We start from the raw sequence: 18,743 nt of genomic DNA on the forward strand, positions 1-18,743 counted from the left end.
AATATCTCCTCCCTGTTATGTTGGGTAGCCATGAGGTCTTCCATGCCTCCAAGTTGATTGATTTTCGAAAACCAAAGAGACTTCGAAGGTGGATTGACAGACCTCCAGCACAAAGGGTTACAAGCCTTTGCAGCGTTCAACAGTTGAATTGTATTAGGAAGCCTTATATTTTTTAATGGGTCGTTCTGTGAGGTGCAGCAAGAATGCCGCGGGCTTCTCCGACAGATCAACAATTGTTAGGTGTACAACAGCCAGCTCTTGCCAAAACTGTTTAATTTTCGGGCAGTCCCGAAAAAATGTGCAACATCGTGCCCTGTCCAGCACCACATCGGCAGCACGTGTCTGATACTTGAGGAAATATGCGATGCAGAGTTGTGGGCACCCTGCACCATCTAGTTAGGATATTGTAATTGGTCTCCTTGACCTTTGTAGCCATAGAAGACTTCTGGGCAAAGTGGAGAATTTTCTCCTCAGTGAATTGCATGGCAAGATCAGATTCCCATTTAGAGAGAAAGCCAGGGGTGTAGTCCACCGCCGGTCGAATCAGAGCCACGTAAATGGTAGAAAAACGAATGCCCTGTACACACACAATAGGATTTTCTGACAACAAAACCGTGGATTTTTTTCCAAAGGATGTTGGCTCAAACTTGTCTTACATACACGCGGTCACACAAATGTTGTCAGAAATTCCGAACGTCAAGAACATGGTGACATACAACACGTACGACGAGCCGAGAAAAATGAAGTTCAATAGCCAGTGCGGCTCTTCTGCTTGATTCCGAGCATGCGTGGAATTTTGATGCGTCGGACTTGCGTACACACGATCGGAATTTCCGACAACAATTTTGTTGTCAGAAAATTTGAGAACCTGCTCTCAAACATTTGTTGGCGGAAATTCCGCCAACAAATGTTCTATGGAGCATACACACGGTCGGACTTTCCGACAACAAGCTCACATCCAACATTTGTTGTCGTAAAATCCTATCGTGTGTACAGGGCATAAGGCGAATTGGTTCCCGTCTATGGCAGATAGTCTCCCGTTCCGATGAACACATATTAATGGATTTTGCCTAGCAATGTATTGTACGTGTAAATGCGCATACTCACGAATACGCATAAATATGTGCAACACAAACACCTGACATTATGCCCAGAAATGCTGATGCATAATCAATACCGTGTGCAAGAGGCCTAATGAATGGCTGTGATATGGGGGCTAACAGTGTCATAGGAAGACACGCCCCGATATTATAGTGTGAGGAAACAAAATGTTCCTGCATCAGTGGTGTCACTTTGTCAATACTGTCACTGGAATGAAAAAAATGCTGTTTGGTTGGTGTCATTGGAGTACACTGGAAAGTCAGTATTGAGGCTACAGTACATCAGTGCTGTGGATCGTAAAAAAAGAGTATTAGATTTAAAGTGGTTGTAATCCTAAAAAAAAAAAAAATAATATGATTCTGATCCTTTACAGCAGGATACACAGCATAGTGCTTGTGCTGTGTCATTTGTTCTTCTCTAAACTGTAAAAAAAACCTGGTTGATCCTGCCAGTTCCTGTGTCCTCCTGTCTATGTTGACCATGGTAATCATGGCTGCTGAGCCCCGATTACAGTGGTCAGTTTACACGCCTCCGTCATCCCGCTGCTGTCTTCTCTCCCCCTCCCTCCCTGCTTGTCAGCTCAGGGAGTCTGCGTTGGCCATCTCCTCCCCGCCCCTCCGGCCACTGTTTAAATTTACTAGTGAAAAATAATGAAATTCCCTTCCTTACATGGAGATCTAATGTGCAGTAGCTGTGTTTTTTAAAAATGACTCAGCAAAATACCTTATTCACAGTGCCGCAGGGCACTTACATGACCTCCCATCGCCCTTCTCCTCCTCTCTCCTGGCTGACGTCAGCGGGGATACACGGCCCCTCCCACTGTAGTGCTTGGTTTAAGAAGGGACAGCGCCAGCAGGTGACGTGAGCACCCCATGGTGCTGTAAATAAGGTATTTCATGGAGTCATTTTTAGAAAAAACACAGCTACTGCACATTAGATCTACATGTACGAAAGAGAATTACATGATTTTTCATCGGTGACGTAACAACCACTTTAAGGTTTTTCAGCCTACTCCATTGTATGCATTAAGGTGAAAACCCTTCTGTGCTGCAGCTCCCTCCCAGACCCCCCTTTTCTATACCTAAGCCCGATCCGATCCAGCAATGTGCATAAGCGCAGCGGCTCCGGCTGCTGTCCCTCTCCTCATTGGACAGATTCATAACAGCAAGAGCCATTGGCTCCCGCTGCGGTCAATCAAAAGCTGAGACACAGGGGTGGGGGGCGGAGTCGAGTCCCGCTGTCTGTGTCTATGGATGCAGCAGCAGGACTCGGGAGCGAGCCCGCACGAGTGCCCCCATGAAAAGCGGCTTTCCATGGAGGCCCCCGATGAAGAGGAGGGGCCTGGAGGACCCCAGAAGAAGAGGATCAGTGCTGCTCTGTGCATAACCATTGCATAGAGCAGGTAAGTATAGGCATTTTTTTTTTTTTAATCAAACATTTACAACCACTTTAAACCAACAGGACGTGCTAAGAGGAATTAGGAGTAGGAGGACTGATGGGACCGCATGGTGTTTCTATTTAGATTTAAGCTATGATGCGAGGGAGCGGGCAGCAGCGGCTGACCCACAGATAGCAGGCGGTTGGGAGAGGAAATGCAGCCACCCACATGCCTGTTTGAAGAGGAATTTCACTCTGAATTCCCTTCTCATCACACCCACTGACACACACCTTAAAGTTCAAATCGCAGCAATGTATATGGGGCTGTCAGGCGGCCTTTACCTGGTTTTGCCGCACGTACAAGGGACCTTTCTCTTGCAGGGGAAATGACATTTGCTTATACTAAAGTCTATCCATCTTCTAGCTAATCTCATTTTTTTTATCCATTTTGTGTTAACTACTGTATATGAAATGTTTTCCTTGTTGTGTTTTTTTACTGTACACAACTGACACAAGCTTAGTGAACAGGAATTGGAACAGGACGCCAAGCTGCAGTACATGCGGATTGTGACGGAAACCCTCATGCCAACTCTCAAGTGACCTTCATTTTTGTCATCTATTGTGCATAAAACCATATACTCCTATATAACCAAGGACTCATTCACGGTCTATAAAAAACTTGTGCACATCTTCAAAATACATTGGAATAGCATTTATGCACATTTTGGTGTGTGTGTCTATTCTCTTGCAATTGCAATAATGATATCATAATTTGGGTCCAGTTACAATGAAGTACCGTATTCCCTTATTCCATTATTCTATAAGCATATAACAAACATCTTTAACCACTTTAATACCGGGCACTTTCACCCCCTTTCTGCCCAGGCCAATTTTAAGCTTTCAGGGCTGTCGCACATTTTTTGAGAGAGATAAAGCTTTCTTTTGGTGGTATTTAATCACCGCTGGGTTTTTATTTTTTGCTAAATGAAAAAACAAAAAAAAAAAAATTGAAAAAAAAAAAATTAAGAAAAAAAAAACAAAAAACTTGTCCTTGTTTCTGTTATACAATTTTGCAAATCAGTAATTTTTCTTCTTTACTAATGTGCACTATAGGCAGCACTGGTTGGCACTGATGAGGGTGCACTAATAAAATGGCACTGATAGGCAGCACTGGTTGGCACTGATGAGGGTGCACTAATAAAATGGCACTGATATGCTGCACTGATGGACACTAATAAATTGCACTGATTGACACTAAAATTGCACTGATGGACACTAATATATGCTGCACTGATGGACACTAATATATGCCGCACTGATGGACACTAATATATGCCGCACTGATGGACACTTATATATGCTGCACTGATGGACACTTATATATGCTGCACTGATGGACACTAATATATGCTGCACTGATGGACACTAATATATGCTGCACTGATGGACACTAATATATGCTGCACTGATGGACACTAATATATGCTGCACTGATGGACACTAATATATGCTGCACTGATGGACACTAATATATGCTGCACTGATGGACACTAATATATGCTGCACTGATGGACACTAATATATGCTGCACTGATGGACACTAATATATGCTGCACTGATGGACACTAGTATATGCTGCACTGATGATCAGTGTAAATGTCCCCTATAACTGGAAAGCCGGTTATCGGTTTTCCTTTCCTCAGACACCGACAATGCTGAGGAAAGGAAATGCTGATAACCACCATTTGTTTACATGCGATCAGTTGTGATTGGACACAGCTAATCACGTTAAAGAGCCTACTTCATCGGCTCCGTACCCTGATCGGTGATGCACTGTGTCCAAGGGACCCAGCTCACCACTGATCGCCATGGCGCATTCGCGGCAACAAGGGGAGTACATCATATGTTGTCTACCAGGAGGGACGAAAGGCCTGCCCGGCCATCATTAGACTTGTGCACAACGGAAAATTTTGTTAAATTTCGTTTCATTTTCATTCGTAAAATACACAATTTTGTTCTGATAATTCGTTATTTCTGTAGAGTGTCGATATTCGTTATACCGAATTGTTTCGTTTTGTATGTATATCGATTTGATTCGATATTTATGTATGTATATATATATTCGTGATAACGATTCGCAGTTTGGAAAGTCATTTGTTTATTGAATCCATTAACACACACAAGGACTATATCTCTTCTCCTCTGCTCAAATACAATACAACACCCTTCTCACTCAGTTCTCAGGAATACACTTTGCCAGTAATCCAACCTCCAGCACAAAATTAATCAGCTGATTGGACTGTAAAATTTACTCTGAGTTGACCTTTTGTTTCATTAGACCTTTAACGAATCATGTCGAATTCATTTATTTTTGCTATAATTTCTTTCTTATTAGTTGAAATTCATTCTTTTTTTTCTTTGCACATTTGGATGCATCCGAATGTCCGAAAGATCCAAAATTCGGCCGAATTTCGATTCGTTGCTAAACAAATGGCACATGTCTACATCCTACTATATGCCAGACGGGAACTGGTTAAACTGTGGATGTTTTTTTGCAGCACTGCAGCTTTCTTGTCAGTTTTTACCTTAAAGTGGAGTTCCACCCAAAAGTGGAACTTCCGCTCATTTTGTCTCCTTCCCCCCTGCTCCATTTGGCACCTTTTGGAGGGGATACCTGTCTTTGAGGTATCCTGTCCCCACTTCTGGGAGTCTCAGACGTCGATGTCACCGCTCGGGTCCCTCCTCCGCCCCCAGCCACCGGGGGCGAGTAAGAGAGCGCAGCGGGAGCCTCGCGCATGCGCAGTAGGGACCTGGCGTGAAGCCGTAATGCTTCACTACCGTGTTCCCTTACTGGCAATGGCGGCAGCAGCACCTGACAGCTGATAGAAACATCAGCTGCGGTGCCGACATCGCTGGACTCCAGGACAGGTAAGTGTCCATATGTTAAAAGTCAGCAGCTGCAATATGTGTAGCTGCTGGCTGTTAATTTTTGCAGTGGTGGGCGGACCTTCGCTTTAAGAGAAGCTTTGGAATTTTTTACAGCCTGAGAACCTTCGGCCTTTACAACCACTTTAACATCCATTAACTGTCATGGTTGTTAAGGAGCAGGCAGCTGCCGCGTCCTTAAAGCGGAGCTCCGCCAAAATTTTTTAAAAGTCAGCAGCTACAAATACTGCAGCTGCTGACTTTTAAAACATGGACACTCACCTGTCCAGGGCGCCCGCGATGTCGGCACCCGGGGCCGAACCGTCTCTCGGTCCTCCGGTGCTGCCGCCTCCATCTTCGGTAAGGGAATCAGGAAGTGAAGGCTTGCGGCTTCACTTCCCGGTTCCCTACTGCGCATGCGTGAGTCGCGCAGCGCAATACGGATGGTCCCTGCTGTCTCTGGGACCCGTGTGTTTCCCAGCAGACAGTGGGGGGGAACAGGAAGTGGCGTAAATAACCGCAGATTCTGCGGCTATCTATGCCAGAAGTGGGTACAGATACCTGTAATATACAGGTATCTGCACCCCCCTCCCCCTTGAAAGGTGCTAAATGTGACACCGGAGGGGGGGGGGAGGAATCCAATGAGTGGAAGTTCCACTTTTGGGTATAACTCCACTTTAACAAACAGTAAGTCATCAGCTGTCTTCCCCCCCCCCCCCCCTGCTGACAGCTAAAAGATTAAAATGCCGGCAATAAAAATTAAGAAAAAGAAACAGCGTGCCCCCCACCCCCAATCCATACCAGGCACTTTGAGTCTGGTATGGATTTTGAGGGGGAACCCCCACGCCAAAAAAAACAAAAAAAAACAAACGCGCCCCCCAAAAGCCATACCAGACCCTTATCTGAGCATGCAGCCTGGCAGGTCAGGAAAGGGAGAAGACGAGCAATGACAGGCCACATGCCCTTATCATGGGGGGGGGGGGGGTCTTTGGGCCCACCCCCCAACACACCTTGTCCTCATGTTGATTGGGACAAGGGCCTCTTCCCCACAAACCTAGCTGGTGGTTGTGGGGATTTGCTGGAGGGGGCTTATTGGAATCTGAGGGCCCCAGATCACGCCCCCCCCCCCCATGTAAATGCGTATGGGGTACATAGTACCACTACACATTCACCCCCCCCAAAAAAAAAGTTATGTAGTGTAAAAAAATATAAATTAAAAAAAAACATAAGACAGTTTTTAAATCTTTTATTTAAAATATAAAAATAAAAAATAAATGTCCCGGTGTAGATCCACCGTCAATCACGATGACCGCTGCCACGAAAAAAAAAAAAATTAAAATAAAAAAGCTTAGTTCTCACATTGAAGGCTTCCGCCGTCTGCCAGTTCTTTAAAATATTAAAGTGACATTGTCGACCCCAGCATGCCCCTGGCCACTTTGGGAAAACACCTAAATACCGCATGCGATCTGATTCTGTGAATGGAGCCCGTTGTGTGTTTATGTACTCAGCCTGGTGCATCAGAGGAGCCAAGGTCTTTGAGAAGCTCGAGGCCAGAAACAGAGGACCCGTCTTAACCAGCGGCTCAATGGAGGTTAAATATAATTTTAAAATAATTTTATCTTGCTGATTGGGTAGTGGACATCATACTGATGGAAATAACAGTTCTTTAAGAAGCGAGGTATAACATTTCCTGTCATTTAAAAAAAAATCAAATCTAAAATTTCTGTACCTGAAAGGTTCATGCTGATCTCTCTCTTCATTAGGAAAGAACTGTAGTTGACAGAACATGTGTAGACTCCACCGTCTGATACAGATGAATTAGAGATGGTCAGATCTGCATTTCCTTTCAATGCTCGATCATTATCCATTGAATATCTGGGATCAGTTGGTATCACAGTGTTATTGGAACTTTGGATAAGTTTTCCTTCGAAATGCCAAACAACGGCAAAATATCTGGGATCTGCAGGAAGATTATCTGCAGTGAAGGTGCAGGGAATGTGGGCAATGGATCCAAGTCTGGCTTCATATGTAGAAGGTCCCGTCATCTGTAGAGCACCACCTGCATGAAATGATAATAAATAATCTTTATACTTACAGTGAGGTGAACAGGTTAATCTACGATAAAGGCACAAACATTTCACTTAAAAATATTCCTTGAAAGCAACAATGGCTATAAATGCACTTTGTGTGCCATAAATGCATTTGTAAACCCAGATACTGTATCTTCCAAAAGTAGTGGTGACATCATAACTGTGCTGTATGTAGCCAGTGCAGAGAGCAGAGCTGTGGGAGGGACCCAGCAGGCCCCACCCACTACAGAGGACTACAGGAGGGGGCGGAGACAAGACCAGTCCCCTGCACAAGGAGAGAGAGCAGAGCTGTGGGAGGGACCCAGCAGGCCCCACCCACTACAGAGGACTACAGGAGAGGGGCGGAGACAAGACCGGTCCCCCTGCACAAGGAGTAGGAACAGCAGTGAGCGGTCTTTATTATAGGAAGTCTCACACTGGATTTCTGCACAGATCTGGAAGAAATACACAAAGCTCACCGAGATTCAAGAAAAAAAAAATACACATTACAAATGTGTTAGGACAATATTTGCTTGGAGATCAGCTTTAACTTAAGTCAAGTAAAAGCAGAACCCCATTGTGCAGCAATCTAGATTCCTGCCCCTTCTTCCCACGTGCTGCACAGCTGTTCTCCCTTATTTTAACATTAAGTTGTTATATCATTAATATCTGTTTGATAAGTGCAAGAAAACGTCTGTTGATCCTGACAGAAATTCAGTGAGCTCCTAACTGTATGCTCTCCCTTTGCTGCTCTGAATACCAAAGGAGTTTTATCAATTGCACCCAGTTCTCCCCTGTGCATAGGGATGAGCTTCGAGTTCGAGTCGAACACAATTTGGGGTGTTCGCGGCAAATTCGAATGCCGCGGAACACCCTTTAAAAGTCTATGGGAGAAATCAAAAGTGCTAATTTTAAAGGCTTATATACAAGTTATTGTCATAAAAAGTGTTTGGGAACCTGGGTCCTGCCCCAGGGGACATGGATTAATGCAAAAAAAAGTTTTAAAAACGGCCGTTTTTTCAGGAGCAGTGATTTTAATAATGCTTAAAGTCAAACAATAAAAGTGTAATATCCCTTTAAATTTCGTACCTGGGGGGTGTCTATAGTATGCCTGTAAAGGGGCGCATGTTTCCTGTGTTTAGAACAGTCTGACAGCAAAATGACATTTCGAAGGAAAAAAAACGATTTAAAACTACCCGCGGCTATTGCATTGCCAACAATACACATAGAAGTTCATTGATAAAAACGGCATGGGAATTCCCCACAGGGCAACCCCGAACCAAAATTAAAAAAAAAAAAAAATGACGTGGGGTTCCCCCTAAATTCCATACCAGACCCTTCAGGTCTGGTATGGATTTTAAGGGGAACCCCGCGCCAAAAAAAAAAAAAAAAACGGCGTGGGGGTCCCCCTAAAAATCCATACCAGACCCTTATCCGAGCACGCAACCTGGCAGGCCGCAGGAAAAGAGGGGGGACGAGAGTGCGCCCCCTCCTGAACCGTACCAGGCCACGTGCCCTCAACATTGGGAGGGTGCTTTGGGGTAGCCCCCCAAAACACCTTGTCCCCATGTTGATGAGGACAAGGGCCTCATCCCCACAACTCTGGCCGGTGGTTGTGGGGGTCTGCGGGCAGGGGGCTTATCGGAATCTGGAAGCCCCCTTTAACAAGGGGACCCCCAGATCCCGGCCCCCCCCCTGTGTGAAATGGTAAGGGGGTACTTACCCCTACCATTTCACTAAAAAAACTGTCAAAAATGTTAAAAATGACAAGAGACAGTTATTGACAATTCCTTTATTTAAATGCTTCTTCTTTCTTCCTTCATCTTCTTCTGGTTCTTCTGGCTCTTCTGGTTCTTCCTCCGGCGTTCTCGTCCAGCATCTCCTCCGTGGCGTCTTCTATCTTCTTCTCCTGGGGCCGCTCCGCACCCATGGCATGAGGGGAGGCTCCCGCTCTTCTCTTCATCTTCTTCTTCATCCTCTTCTCTTCTTTCTTCTTCATTTTCTTCTCCGGGCCGCTCCGCACCCATGCTGGCATGGAGGGAGGCTCCCGCTGTGTGACGGCGTCTCCTCATCTGACGGTTCTTAAATAACGGGGGGCGGGGCCACCCGGTGACCCCGCCCCCTCTGACGCACGGGACATGACGGGACTTCCCTGTGGCATTCCCCGTGACGTCACAGGGAAGTCCCGTCAAGTCACCGTGCGTCAGAGGGGGGCGGGGTCACTGGGTGGCCCCACCCCCCGTTATTTAAGAGCCGTCAGACGAAGAGACGCCGTCACACAGCGGGAGCCTCCCTCCATGCCAGCATGGATGCGGAGCGGCCCGGAGAAGAAAATGAAGAAGAGAAGAAGGAAGAAGAGAAGAGGATGAAGAAGAAGATGAAGAGAAGAGCGGGAGCCTCCCTCCATGCCATGGGTGCGGAGCAGCCCGAGGAGAAGAAGATAGAAGATGCCGCGGAGGAGATGCTGGATGAGAATGCCGGAGGAAGAACCAGAAGAGCCAGAAGAACCAGAAGAAGAAGATGAAGGAAGAAGCATTTAAATAAAGGAATTGTCAAAAACTGTCTCTTGTCATTTTTAACATTTTTGACAGTTTTTTAGTGAAATGGTAGGGGTAAGTACCCCCTTACCATTTCACACAGGGTGGGGGGCCGGGATCTGGGGGTCCCCTTGTTAAAGGGGGCTTCCAGATTCCGATAAGCCCCCCGCCCGCAGACCCCCACAACCACCGGCCAGGGTTGTGGGGATGAGGCCCTTGTCCTCATCAACATGGGGACAAGGTGTTTTGGGGGGGCCACACCAAAGCACCCTCCCAATGTTGAGGGCATGTGGCCTGGTACAGTTCAGGAGGGGGGGGCGCACTCTCGTCCCCCCCTCTTTTCCTGCGGCCCACCAGGTTGCGTGCTCGGATAAGGGTCTGGTATGGATTAATGGGGGGACCCCACGCCGTTTTTTTTTTGGCGCGGGGTTCCCCTTAAAATCCATACCAGATCTGAAGGGCCTTGTATGGAATTTAGGGGGACTCCCACGTCATTTTTTTTTTTTAATTATGGTTCGGGGTTTCCCTGTGGGGAATTCCCATGCCGTTTTTATCAATGAACTTCTATGTGTATTGTCGGCAATGCAATAGCCGCGGGTTGTTTTAAATGGGTTTTTTTCCTTCGAAATGTCATTTTGCTGTCAGACTGTTCTAAACACAGGAAACATGCGCCCCTTTACAGGCATACTATAGACACCCCCCAGGTATGAAATTTAAAGGGATATTACACTTTTATTGTTTGACTTTAAGCATTATTAAAATCACTGCTCCTGAAAAAACGGCCGTTTTTAAAACTTTTTTTTGCATTGATCCATGTCCCCTGGGGCAGGACCCAGGTCCCCAAACACTTTTTATGACAATAACTTGCATATAAGCCTTTAAAATTAGCACTTTTGATTATTCATGTTCGTGTCCCATAGACTTTAACGGTGTTCGCGTGTTCGAGCGAACTTTTTTCCTGTTCGCATGTTCTGGTGCGAACCGAACAGGGGGGTGTTCGGCTCATCCCTACCTGTGAACTACAGAACCCCCCCATGTTATGAAAGACGAGGAAAGTGGGAGGTGTTCTGTAGTATAAATCACGATCAAGCAGCCTAGGGTGGCAATTCTGCACCTCCATGATTTTACATATGCCTGAGGCTGGGTACACATATGAGCATGCAGAGGCTCACAGCAGGAGTCTGGTGTGTCCTTGTTCATCATTTCAGGTCCGATTTCAGATTCTTGGGCTCCTGTGCAAAATCGCCCCGGAGATATGTAAACCGGCTCCATAGAGACGGTCACAATCTCCTGCTGTGCGGATTGGATGCGGTAAAACACACATCCAATGTGCACTGGTGTGAACCCAGCCTTAATGTTTCATGGCTAAGCCTGCAAATGTATGATAGATTATGACTAAATAGTCAGATTCTTGCAGTCATAACTGATTCTTGTTTTTATATATACACACACACATATACATATATAAGTATTAGGACACCTGCCTTTACACACACATGAACTTTAATGTCATCCCAGTCTTAGTCCGTAGGGTTCAGTATTGAGTTGGCCCACCCTTTGCAGCTATAACAGCTTCAACTCTTCTGGGAAGGCTGTCCACAAGGTTTAGGAGGGTGTCTATGGGAATGTTTGACCATTCTTCCAGAAGCGCATTTGTGAGGTCAGGCACTGATGTTGGACGAGAAGGCCTGGCTCGCAGTCTCCGCTCTAATTTATCCCAAAGGTGTTCTATTGGGTTGAGGTCAGGACTCTGTGCAGGCCAGTCAAGTTCCTCCACCCCAAACTCCCTCATCCATGTCTTTATGGACTTTGCTTTGTGCGCTGGTCCAAATCATTTGGTGGAGGGGGGATTATGGTGTGGGGTTGTTTTTCAGGGGTTGGACTTGGCCCCTTCGTTTCAGTGAAGGGACCTCCTAAAACGTCAGCATAAAAAGACATTTTGGACAATTTCATGCTCCCAACTTTTTCGGAACAGTTTGGGGATGGCTCCTTCCTGTTCCAACATGACTGAGCATCAGTGCACAAAGCAAGGTCCATAAAGACATGGATGAGCAAGTTTGGGGTGGAGGAACTTGACTGGCCTACACAGAGTCCTGACCTCAGCCTGATAGAACACCTTTGGGATGAATTAGAGTGGAGACAGCGAGCCAGGCCTTTCTCGTCCAACATCAGTGTCTGACCTCACAAATGCTCTTCTGAAAGAATGGTCAAACATTCCCATAGACACTCCTAAACCTTGTGGACGGCCTTCCCAGAAGAGTTGAAGCTGTTATAGCTGCAAAGGGTGGGCCAAAACAATATTGAACCGGACTAAGACTGGGATGTCATTAAAGCTTATGTGTGTGTCAAGGCAGGCATCCCAATACTTTTTGTAATATAGTGTACATACAGTGGAACTTCTGATTGCAAGTAACGCGGTTAACGAGCGTTTCGCAATACGAGCAATTATTTTTCTTAAATCCTGACTCGGGTTGCGCGTGTTGTCTTGCAAAACGAACAGGATTCAAGCCTCTGCGGTGTGCAGCACCGCATTTGACTAGAGGTGCGGGGGCGCCGGTGACACTCGGAGCCGTTCGGAAACACTTGGAAATACTCCGTTCCCAAGTGTTTCCGAGCCTTTTTCGAGTGCAGCTGAGCCGTGTCCGAGTATTTCCGATTCTCTCTGGCGCCCACCCCCACCTCTGGCCACATGCGGTATTGCATGCAATAGAAGTCAATGCGGAAAAAATGATCTTCGTTTCCATTGACTTCTATGGGGAAACTCGCTTTGATATGTGAGTGCTTTGGATAACAAGCATTTTCCTGGAACAGATTATGCTCGCAATCCAAGGTTCCACTGTATGTATGTGTATATATATATGTGTGTGTGTATATATATATATATATATATATATATATATATATATATATATATATATATATATATCCTCATGTTGTAAAGCACTGCACAAACTGTTGGCTTTATACAAATCCTGTACTATAATAATAATAATATACAGTACAGTGGAACTTTGGTTAACGAGTAACGAGGTTAACGAGCATTTTGAAAGACGAGTAACTTTTTTTAATTCTGACTCAGTTTGCGTGTGTTGTCTCGCAAAACAAGCAGAATTCAAGCTAATGGGGTGTGCAGTACCGCATTTGGCCAGAGGTGCGGGGGCGCTCGGACACTAGGAACGGTTCGGAGCCGTTCGGAAATACTCTGAAACACTCGGAAATACTCCGTTCCCGAGTGTTTGTGAGCCTTTCCGAGTTCGGCCGAGTTGTCTCCGAGTATTTCCGAGGCTCTCTGGTGCCCCCCCACCACCTCTGGGCACATGCATTATTGCATGCAATAGAAGTCAATGCGGAACAAATTATCTTCCTTTCCATTGACTTCTATGGGGAAACTCGCTTTGATATGCGAGTGCTTTGGATTACAAGCATTCTCCTGGAACGGATTATGCTCGTAAACCAAGGTTCCACTGTATGTATATATATATATATATATATATATATATATATATATATATATATATATTTGTCCTCATGTTGTAAAGCACTGCACAAACTGTTGGTTCTATATAAATCATGTACTATAAAAATTATAATATACAGCATACTGGTAAATTTGGTTAGTTGACATGTATCTAAAACATTAACTTTTTGTTTAGGTTTGGATGGAGTGGAGAAGGGTCAGACCCCCTCTCAAATTGCTTTTGGTGTGCTTTTTCGTCCTCTCTATTTTTCTTGGTGATCATTGCCATCAGATTAAAATGAAGTGATTCAAACATTTTGAGTTGCAGCTGGAACAGGAACCAAGGGGAGATGTTCTTATGTTTTCATGCCAACTGTACAAGAGGAGGATCTCCTTCACTTTGGAGCAATTTCCTCTCACTTCCCGTCTACTGGACAGGAAATAAAGAAATACACCGATCAGTCATAACATTATGACCACCCATTGTAAGATTTTTATTTTTAGAACTACCCACCTAATATTGAGTAGGTTCCCCTTTTGCCTCCAAAACAGCCTTGGCCCATTGAGGTGTGGACTCTACCAGACAAAGCATCACACAGCCTCTGCCGGCTTGCCTTCTTCCCATACCTCATCCTGGTGCCATCTCTTCCCCAGGTAGGGTGATGTACACACACCCGGACATCCACATGATGTAAAAGAAAATGTGATTCGTTAGACCAGGCCACGTTCTTCCTCTGTGGTCCACTTCTGATGCTCACGTGCCCATTGTAGGTACTTTTGGCTGTGGACACGGCTCAGCATGGACAACCTGACTGGCCTGCAGCTACACAGCCCCCATACACAACAAACTGCGATGCTCTGTGTGTTGTTCTGACACCTTTCTATCAGAACAGTCATTAAAGAGTTCCAGTCTGGGGAAAAAAAAAAAATTAAAGTAAGCAGCTACAAATACTGTAGTTGCTGACTTTTAACCACTTCAGAAGATTTGGCTGCTGAATGACCGGGCCATTTTTTGCGATTCGGCGCTGCGTCGCTTTAACTGACAATTGCGCGGATGTGTGACGTTGCACCCAAACAAAGTTGACGTCCTTTTTTTCCCCACAAATAGAACTTTCTTTTAGTGGTATTTGATCACCTCTGCGTTTTTTATTTTTTGCGCTATAAACAAAAAAAGAGCGACAATTTTGAAAAAAAAACACAATATTTTGTTATAATAAATATCCCCTTTTTTTAAAAAAAAAAGTAAATTTTTTTTAGTTTAGGCCGATATGTATTCTTCTACATATTTTTGGTAGAAAAAAAAAAAAAAAAGCGCAATAAGCGTATATTGATTGGTTTGCGCAAAAGTTATAGCGTCTACAAAATAGGGGATGGATTGATATCATTTTTATTATTATTATTTTTTTTTTTACTAGTAATGGCGACAATCTGCGATTTTTATGGCAGACACATCGGACACTTTTGACACATTTTTGGGACCATTGGCATTTATACAGCGATCGGTGCTATAAAAATGAACTCATTACTGTAAAAATGTCACTGGCAGGTAAGGGGTTAACACTAGGGGGCGATCAAAGGGTTAAGTGTGTTCCCTGTGTGTGTTTCTAACTGTAGGGGGAGGGGACTGACTAGGGGAAATGACAGATCGTTGTTCCTAGCTATTAGGAACTCACAATCTGTCACTCCTCACAGAACAGAACAGGGATTTGTGTGTTTACACACACAAGTCTCTATTCTGCCTCTCGTGCCTGCGATCGCTCGTGGCCATCGGTCATCGCGACCGTCGGCCATGGGCATCGGCACCCCCGCAGTGCAGCGGGCGCGGGCGCGCCTGCTATCCCAATTCCGCGTGCCGACATACAGCTACGATGGCTCACAGGATCGTGCCAGGGATCCCACAATGTCGGCACCCCGAGCCGATTCGTCCATTCGGCTTCGGGTGCAGGCACCAGCATCAAAAGGGAAACCTACTGTGCATGCACGAGTCACGCTGTGGTTTCTGAATGGTCCTAGAAGGCAGCGAAGGAGAAAGGGCCCAACATGACGTAGATAGCTGTGCGGAGATCTTACCAGGAAGTTGATGCGGGTACCTGGTTTTGACTGCCCCCCCTTCCCCCAAAAAGTGCCAAATGTGGCAGTGGAGGATGGGGAGGGTGTGATCAAGCAGAGCTTCCCCTGTTGGGTTGTGCTCCGCTTTTTTAGCAATATGAGCTCCAGTAGCTCTTTCTTCTATTGGATCGGACTACACAGGCCAGCCTGCAATCCCTATTTGCATAAATGAGCCTTGTCTGCCCATGACCCCGTTGCTGGTTCTCCTTCCTTGGACCACTTTTGGTCACCCCTGATCACTGCAGACCGGGAACATCTCACAAGAGCTGCAGTTTCGGAGTTTCTCTGGCCCAGTCGTCTAGCCGTTACAATTTAGTCCTTGCCAAAGTCACTTAAATCCTTACACTTGCCAATTTTTCTGCTGTCAACACACCAAATTTGGGGACAACATGTTCACTCGCTGCCTAATGTATCTCACCCACTTTCAGATGCCATTGTTCTGAGATAATCATTGTTCTTTACTTTACCTGTCCATAGTCATAATAATATGGCTGATTGGGGGGGAGGGGGGACTGAAAGGGGGCTAACCATTCCATAGTCTTGCCAAAACTAAAAAAAAAAAAAAAAAAAAGTTTGGTTTAAGATATAGCTAATAGGGATGGGCGAATGGTTCGGCCCGAGCATGGTTGTTCTGATGTTCGGCGAACATGATACCTGTGAAAGATGGGTATCCTCTCCCCCTCCCCCCCGAAAGGTGCCAAATGTGGCACCGGAGGGGAGGAATCAGATGAGCAGAAGTTCCACTTTTAGGTGGAACTCCGCTTTAAGTAAGAAAATAACTATTCCTGTAATAAGATAAAAAAAAAAACGAATTGGAATTTCTTTACCTGAAATGTTTACGTTGATCTTTGTCCTGTCATTTAAAAAGCCTTTGGACACTGCACAAGTGTAGGTTCCACCATCTGATAGAAATGTATTAGAGATGTTTAGATGAGCGATTCCATTCAATGCTTGATCTATATCCAATGAATATCTGGGATCAGTTGGTCTCACGATCTTATCATAACTTAGGATAGTTTTATCTTCTAAATACCAAATAACTGCAAAATGTTCGGGATCTATGGGAAGTTTATCTGCTGTGAAGGTGCAGGGAATTTGGGCAATGGATCCAACGCTGGCTTCATAAGTAGAAGGTCCCGTCATCCGTAGGGCAGCACCTGCATGAGATAGAAATTAAATTTATATTTCCAGTAAGGCTGCTTTCACACTGAGGCGCTTTACAGGCGCTACAGCGCTAAAAATAGCGAAAGGAAAACAAAGTAGATATGGCGCTGTTCTTGTTAAAAATAATTTTCGGATAACAGATATTTTTGTTTGGAGGATTACAAAGAGATACTAGTAGATCCACTTCCACTACCAATTAGTGGGAAAAAGTCAGTGGGAAGAAAGGAAGATGGATACAGTTGAAGCTGTTAGTATATTCTCTTAAAAAAACCCCAATTGGACGTAAAATAAAAATAAAATATCTGCTAAAACAGTTACTTCCCCCAATTTATCCTATGAACGTGGTTGTGAAAAATCAAACCAATATATGATGATTCTGGTATGTTAAAATATGTGTATGTAATACTAAAACAAAAAAATTAAAGTGGTGTTTGGATGTGATTAAATAATTTACATGCTAAAAAACCTTATACCATAAATATAATCTGAAACGCTTGATAAATGAAAAGATTATATAAAGCTGGATAGATCCCCCAGCATAAGGAATTTACCATAAATGCCTATACTGTCACAATAGTGCAAAAATATGTAAATCAACATTCTATAAATAAACCACCTGTTATGCCCCGTACACACGGTCGGATTTTCCGATGGAAAATGTCCGATCGGAGCGTGTTGTCGGAAATTCCTACCGTGTGTGGGCGCCATCACACATTTTCCATCGAATTTTCCGACACACAAAGTTTGAGAGCAGGATATAAAATTTTCCGACAACAAAATCCGTTGTCGGAAATTCCGATCGTGTGTACACAAATCCGACGGACAAAGTGCCACGCATGCTCAGAATAAATAAAGAGATGAAAGCTATTGGCCACTGCCCCGTTCATAGTCCCGACGTACGTGTTTTACGTCACCGCGTTTAGAACGATCGGATTTTCCGACAACTTTGTGTGACCGTGTGTATGCAAGACAAGTTTGAGCCAACATCCGTCGGAAAAAATCCTAGGATTTTGTTGTCGGAATGTCCGATCAATGTCCGATCGTGTGTATGGGGCATTAGTCTTATATTCTATTAGTTAAACCAATAATCCAAAACTCATTCGAGATAAATAAGGTGCTCTTGTGCCAATAAATAAAAACAATAGTCCAAAAAACATTTAAGATGAATAAAGTGCTCTTGTGCCAGTGAAGCAATCCCTTTGTCTAATCTAATTATCTTCTCAGTGGGTGGTCACACCATATGTGCCTTATTTCTGCTCCTATTACGGCTGCACTCACCAGATCCTTCTCCCCCCTCCTGGGGTCTAAGGCGTCCACAGTATGTGCCACTGTGTAGCAATATAGGGTTTAGAATCTTCCTTATTGTTGGTAATGAGGAAATTCCATCATATGTTGAACATCATGAAAAGAGAGAGGGAGCCCAATAGCGTAATACTGTACCAATAGTTTATTAAACAAACAGGTGGAAAGGTTCTCACATTCAGTAGAAATAACATATGCATTTGTTGCTGACACCAGCGCCTGTAGCCGGAAATGATGCAAGGACGTATGCTGACTCGGCCATGCGTGTTTCGTCACTCTGACGTCATCTGGAGCGCCTGTAAAGAGCCTCTCCTGTCTCTCCAGTGTGAAAGCCCGAGGGCTTTCACGCTAGAGCGGTGCGCTTGCAGGACGGTAAAAAAAAGTCCTGAAAGCCGCATCTTTGAGCGATATAGGAGCGGTGCATTCACCGCTCCTAATGCGCCCCTTTCCATTGAAAACAATGGGGCAGCGCAGCTTTGCGTTTTTTACAGTTTTAACCCTTTTTCGGCCGCTAGCGGGGGTTAAAACCGCCCCGCTAGTGGTCGAATAGCACCGCTAAAACACCCATCCACCCCAGTGTGAAGTAACCTAAGATGGGGGTCAAGTGATCCCGTGTTCACGTAAAACTTCGAATCACATCCCAGAGAAATAGAACTATTTCCTTGCATGATTAGATATTTGCCATAACACAGGTCTTCTTCA

The 18,743-nt window shown here is 44.9% G+C and overlaps 1 protein-coding gene across 3 annotated transcripts in view; it reads right to left on the bottom strand.

Annotated features, from left to right (window-relative positions):
- The window catches only part of LOC141148550 (tyrosine-protein phosphatase non-receptor type substrate 1-like), a 178,100-nt gene that overhangs the window by 19,998 nt on the left and 139,359 nt on the right, over nt 1–18,743 (bottom strand). For 2 of the 3 annotated variants that reach the window (XM_073636099.1, XM_073636097.1), the window contains exons 2-3: nt 16,403–16,732; nt 7,133–7,462 (exon numbers count right to left, since the gene is read on the bottom strand). In XM_073636099.1, the coding sequence (XP_073492200.1) occupies nt 7,133–7,462; nt 16,403–16,732 (660 nt within the window). The remainder of the gene's footprint in view (nt 1–7,132; nt 7,463–16,402; nt 16,733–18,743) is intronic. The other variant, XM_073636098.1, reaches the window with a different exon arrangement.

The sequence above is a fragment of the Aquarana catesbeiana genome, linkage group LG06, assembly GCF_042186555.1.
Source record: "Aquarana catesbeiana isolate 2022-GZ linkage group LG06, ASM4218655v1, whole genome shotgun sequence".
In the NCBI taxonomy this organism is placed as follows: Eukaryota; Metazoa; Chordata; class Amphibia; order Anura; family Ranidae; genus Aquarana; species Aquarana catesbeiana.